The sequence below is a fragment of the Hordeum vulgare genome, chromosome 4H (genome assembly GCF_904849725.1).
Source record: "Hordeum vulgare subsp. vulgare chromosome 4H, MorexV3_pseudomolecules_assembly, whole genome shotgun sequence".
NCBI classification, from domain to species: Eukaryota; Viridiplantae; Streptophyta; class Magnoliopsida; order Poales; family Poaceae; genus Hordeum; species Hordeum vulgare.
Window position 1 is genome coordinate 363,742,429 of NC_058521.1, and position 6,381 is coordinate 363,748,809.

General features: G+C 50.8%; 1 protein-coding gene across 1 annotated transcript; it reads left to right on the forward strand.

Annotated features, from left to right (window-relative positions):
• Positions 1–1,356: 1,356 nt before the first annotated feature.
• LOC123450530 lies at positions 1,357–2,067 on the forward strand. The gene has a single exon (XM_045127726.1). It carries the CDS (start codon positions 1,357–1,359, stop codon positions 1,732–1,734), a length of 378 nt encoding a protein of 125 aa, XP_044983661.1. The 3' UTR covers positions 1,735–2,067.
• The last annotated feature ends 4,314 nt before the right edge of the window (positions 2,068–6,381 follow it).

A 6,381-nucleotide genomic window follows, 5' to 3' on the forward strand; every position in this document is an offset into this window, starting at 1 on the left:
TTGCCATCCACCATGACGTCAGGTTCGGGATCCTCGAGCCAAGGAGAAGGTATAACCCATCTCCTACTCCCCACTACCGCATATGTTCAACCCATCCGATCCACATGATCTATCACTGAGATCTTGTAGTTGCAGCTGGCGGGGGCGAGGGGCAATGAAACACATATAATAACTTTCCTCGCGCGATTTAGATCTAAATTGCCTCGCCGATCATTCTACCATGTTATTGTGTCGGCTCTTACACGCGAGAAGTAGGCTCCTCAAGATTTCAAGATGCAGGTGTCGATAATAAAAATGCAGTAGAACTTTCGTCTCAACCACGTGCTAATGAGCTCGCGGTACTCCGGCCGATTCGTGGACAATTCGGAAAAGACACGCGATTCATGAACAATTCAAAAAAGATACACGGTTCGTGGATAATTCAAAAAAGAATACAAGCCACTCAAATCAGTGAGCATGGAGCTCAATGCTCATGTTTATAGAACAGTTATGTGCTTTCTAAACACGTATAGAAACTTCATGGACTCCTGGGTAAGATGTTGGCATCCGTGAACGCCCTGACGGTTCTTTGCCACGTGTCATCTACTACGTGTATCTTCTGCGTTAGTACAAGAACATAATCATCACCTTTATCCCGTCATCAAACGCATATCACCTCGCAAACCAACCCGTGGTTGGATGGTTAGGAGGACTGTGGTATTCCCTGCTCACCAGAGTTCAAGTCCCAGACTTGACGTTGGTGCTTGCATTTTTCTGGATTTATTTTAGATATTCCGGCGAAGTGCTTTCAGTGGGAGGAGACGTTCCCGTCGACAACGAAGGCGTCAATGGCGACTTCGTCAATCTCAAGATGATGTGTCGGCTTAGTCTCTCGAAGGTGCTCATAGGGGTAGGGTGAGCGTACGCTCGTGTATGTGAGCGACTTCGATTGTACTCTTTTAAAAAAAAGCATATCACCTCTGCTTTTTTACTTTTCTTTGGTAATAAAACCGCTCCTTTTTACTAGGAACGCTCTCATGATCTAGCCGACCCCACCAGGTCTGAGCACGCAGGCCGTGCCTCTTGGGAGTGTGGGTGGCTCCAACTTAATAAAGCCCACCCCTTGTGGAGCCCACATTCAGTGGCCTTGCGTTGCCAGTACCACCACCCCACCGCTTTCCTTCATGTGATCCATCCCTCCCTGTCACATGCCTATCTCCGCTACCGCTTTCACACTCCCACCCCTCGCTCTTCAAAGGCTCCAGTACTCACTCTACCAACACACATCACCACAGCCTCGCACAATTATCGCCCGAGGTAAGAGGGCGAGAGTAGGGGAAGGTCTCTAACAGCCAGCGGGAGAGCAAGGCGATGTCAATGGCGGAGGAGCAGTACTACGGGGGCCCGCGCGGGGCGCCGCACGGGCTGCTGCTGGCGGTGGTGGTGGGGCTGGTGGTGGCCGGCCCGCTCTTCCTGGGTGACGGCGGCGAGGCGGTCACCGACGCCATCGCCGAGCTGCTCAGCCCCGTCGGCCTGCTCCTCCTCCCCGTGGGCCTCCTCCTGCTCATCCGCCTCCTCTCCTCCGACCGCGGCGCCGCCGCGCTGGCCGACGTGTTCGCCTTCGGCGGCTCGCCCGACGCCGTGCACCGCGTCGGGGGGTCCCCCGTCGGTGTGGCTCTCATGCTGCTCCTCATCCTCGCCCTCCTCTACTACCGCTCCGCGCTCTTCGGCGGCGGCGGAGACGACGACGAGTAGGCGCCTGCCAGTATGTAGTTTCCGTCTCATCTCGGGGTTGTTTTGGTAGTTTCCGTTTGATCTGGGCCTGCGTGCAAAAGTGCAGTGTAAATTACTCCATCGGCCCGTGTAGTAACTGCTGCGTTGATTTGCTCTGCGTCAAGGCTGAAGGTTCTGTGCTGCATCGGCCCATGTGCTTGTTCTCTTCCGCCTCTGGTCTCGCCGTCGGTGGTGTCGTGACCTTCTTTTGTTATTAACTAGTCCGCTAGAACCAGGCAGCAGTAATATAATATAAATAAATACTGTAGAAACTATTCTTTGTTGAGGCAAAAATAAGCGAATCTATATTCTAAATTATGTCTATATATATATCCATATCTAGTTCATAGTGAAATATTTAAGAAGACAAATTTAGAAACGGAGGAAGTAGTTTTTTTTAAGCCGTATGACCTTCATTGGAAACATATTAAAATAAAAAATAATATATCATTTCTTCATTCGAGTTCGACACGGTTTCATTAGTGATATGCGGTTTTACGGACCTTTAAGATGACTCATCAAAAATAAAGGCATTACCGTTGAACAAATCAGTCCGGGGCAACACCCCGAATACGTCATCGTTACATCTGGCATCCCATCAGGACTAATACATCGAAGGAGGAAAGCATATCTGTCATCCATTCACCATGATTCTAGCATACTGTCCGTTTTTCAGATGTCATTGATGCAAATCAATCTACATACGCTCTGGACTACCTCCCAAGCTCCACAACGACATTGAAGCAAACACCTCCAAGCTCCACAACGACATTGAAGCAAACACCTTCGTAATGACGCAGCCCGAAGACAGAGGTTCATCACTAGAATGACGTCACCGCTACACCATCCTTTCTTAGCTACACCATCCTTTCTTAAACAAATTGATTTTCAAATTCATCCCAAGCATAAGACATCCATTCACCACGATTCTAGCATACTGTCCGTTTTTCAGATGTCATTGATGCAAATCAATCTACATACGCTCTGGACTACCTCCCAAGCTCCACAACGACATTGAAGCAAACACCATCGTAATGACGGAGCCCGAAGACAGAGGTTCATCACTAGAATGACGTCACCGCTACACCATCCTTTCTTAGCTACACCATCCTTTCTTAAACAAATTGATTTTCAAATTCATCCCAAGCATAAGACCGATTGCCTTATTGAGAACAAATCTGATCCTTGTTTATTCAACGTCGTCATCGTCGCCTCTGAAACAAAGACGATGAACAGCTGAAAATACCAAAGCTAATAGGGTCTAACCTAAAGCTACAAGATCCACACACACGTAGATCCGACGACCCTCCTCACCATCAACGGTCGAGGTCATCGACATAGGGGAGCCATCGGAGAAACGAGGCGAAGGGACTTTCCTGAGATGGCAAGGGTTCTAGTCATCCGACCGAGAGAAAAAGAACACCTCTCTAGTTAGTCGGTCATTGAGAGCGCGTCTCCTTGCCCGGTAAAAGTGACATGTTGAGATCAACCTGTTCCAAGCCTTAGATCATCTCCAGCTACGCCCCAGCAGCCCCACAGACCATTTTTCTCGCCGACAAGGAAAAAACGGCTCAGTCGCGTCCCCGGAAGCCTGTTTTTTGCCGGTTAGGGCCGAAATTAGCCCCGGCGGTCCCAGGCTGAACCCAGCGTCCTCGGGGGCTCCTGGGGGTGCCGGCGGAAACGTTTTTGGCGCGAAACAACTGTGGACCCGTCGAGTCAGCGACTCGCGCGCAGTCATCATCCTTGTCGCCTCGTTTCCTGCGGGAATCAATGCGAAGGCTGCGCCGCCGGTCAGCCTTCCATTGATTCTTCACCGGCGGCGCAGTGAAGGCGCGGCGACGCACGTCCCGTCCGCTCCCGCCACGCGTTCACACCGCACCGGTCCACGTGCCCGCCCGCCCGCGGCTATACAAGCCGCCCTCCCCCCGCCTGTGGCCACACACACCTCTCGATAGAACCTCGCCGTCGATGCCCTTTCCTCTTTCGCCCCTTTCGTCACCTACACCTCCTCTTCTTCTTTCACCCCCGCCAAATGGTCGAGCGCTTCCCCGACGATGGAGCGACGGCCAATGGCTTCGGCCGCCGTCACCTCGACGAGAACGAGGCCCGCCTTTTCTACGAGGCGGACTACCCAATGCCACTGGACATGCGGGTGCCGGGCTCATGGAGGCTGAGCACCGGCGGAGTCCCGGTGCCACCGCCGTCCTCTGGAGCTGACCGACGGGCGAAGATCGCGTGCATCCGGTCGTCGCTGCCGGAGAGCTCGCGGAACCTGCCGATGTACGCCCCTGACAGCAACACGCTGTGGACGGCGTACTTCGAACGCCGGCACACCGACCAGGTCGCCGCCACCAACGGGGTTGAACCCTGCGGCCGCCACAACTCCGAGGGGCGCCGCCAATGGTGGGGCGTCTCCGGCCGCACATTGGAGGCCGTCCTCGAGCACATCGAGGGCGGCGAATTCGTTGTGGTTTGAGTACCCACCGCCACCTGCCTTCTCCTGCCGTCGCGGCAGCTCCTTCACGTCGAGGCGGATGGAGACGACGTCGTCCTTCTCGTCTGGCTCCTGCTCCCGCTCCTCCGGGTCGTCGGCGCTCCTCCCCGTCAAACCGAAGCCACGGGAGACGTCGCTCGATCGGCACACGCGTAGCGGCAGCATCGGCATCAACAAGCCCGATGCCTCCTCCCGCCTCGTCAAGCCGAAGACGGAGCCGACGCTCCTCCCCGTCAAGCAGGAGCACCCGACCATGGCTACCGACAACGAGACCGCCCTAAAATGGGTGCAGGACGACTACGTCCATGAGGAGATGGAGCGGCAAGACCGTGCCCTTAAGGAGATCGCCGCCCAGCGCCGCGGCCGCGAGGAGGACGGCGTCGTCATCCTCGATGACAGCGACGAGGAGGCGCCCGGGCCTTCCAACACCGTTCGCCACGGCGACCAATGGCACGGGTGCAGCAAGGACGGCGGCGGAGCGCAGGACGACGATGACGACGATGACCACACCAACTTCTACAAGCTTCTCGGATGTAAAAGGCGGCGGCGACGTAGTTTCCACTAGGGTTTAATTGTGTTTTTATTTCACATTTGTACAAATTTCAATGAAAAACTATGAACTTTCTTTAAATTTGAGTCGTCTTCGCCGAACTTGGCCAAACTTGTTATTTTTTTTCCAAAAAACATTTGAGGTGACCTTTGGGGGAGAGGGCTACTGGGAACCCGAACCCTCCACGTCGATTTTTTCGCTGGCGTGTTCTCAGGCGGCGCTATTTCACACACATCAAAGAGTGAACAAACTGGATATGCTCTTAGTTTGTATTGCTCGGAACTGTCATCCACAAACGAAAAGTTGGAATCAAATTTGATTTGGTCGATGCCTTTTGAATCGATAGTGACGCACTGCAACTGCCGCGTACCATCGAGTGTACAACCTGATTGTAGTCGAAAACATAACATAGAATTGAATCTTTCAAAAAGAAAAATTTAGGGAACTAATGTGTGATTCTAGTCTATTAGGGTTTAAATCTTAATGCTCGCATTTATTTCTGAATTTATTTTAAGATTTTCGTCGATGCGTATTCAATGAAAGAAGAAGTCCCCGTCGATTCAGTAGGAGTCGTCGATGATAAGGTACCTACCATAACATCGTAAATTATATAATGATATGACGGCTCAGTTTTTTAAAGATGCTCATAAAGATAAAATAAACTAATTCAGTTATATTTAGCTGCCAAATACGTGTACTAGTAACAAGTGACGATACATTCATCCTATGCACGAACGTAGGGGCTATAAGATGGTTTCACTTTACATATAGAAACACTCTTCTCTGTACTCTATGTCTTGAGAAGTTCTTTTTGTTGGTCAATTTGGTGCCTTCTGAAAGGGGCCAACCCATTTTATTAAAATTTTAAAACCCTAAACATGGTACATACAGCAACCTTCTTACGAGGCTACAAAGAAACACGGTGTATAGAACTCGTACTACTTAGTTACTCGTCATTCCGCCGGTGTACTGATGTGACTTGGAGGCGAGTTTGTGGTAGGGAGACCTCATCCTCATCTACTCCAACTCAGCTTGGTTCATCCGTTCACCCCAGAGCCGACATGACACATGTCCGTAGTTTGCTCGGTTTGAATCTTCCATGTTACAGCCAACCTTGTCCTGCCTTGTGTTGTGCGTCTTGAATGCGTAACATGCAAGGAGGATAAGAGAGCTATCTTAGAGCATGTATAATAGAGCTGAGTCAGCTGACTATAAGTAATAAATTAATATATTTTTGTGTAGTTAGAGAAAAGAGAAGAGAAGAGAGAAGGTAAGCGGACTCTTAGCTAAAAGCGAGCTCTAGCACGTGCTCCTAGACATTTTATGAGTATGAAAGATGGGTCATATAATAAAAAAGTAATACACTTTTGCAATGAACTATTGTACATGTTGACTATAAGATTGACTATAGATGACATGATAATTGCTTATAGCGAGCAACTGGCTATACTATTATACTTGCTCTTAGAGCATCTTCAGCCGCATCCCTTAGGGCAACTCCAACGGTGCGACCCAAACGAACACACGCTTTGTCCGCTTTTTGTGCGTTTGGGTCGTCCGTCAGCATGTCTGTGTCCGTTTTTTA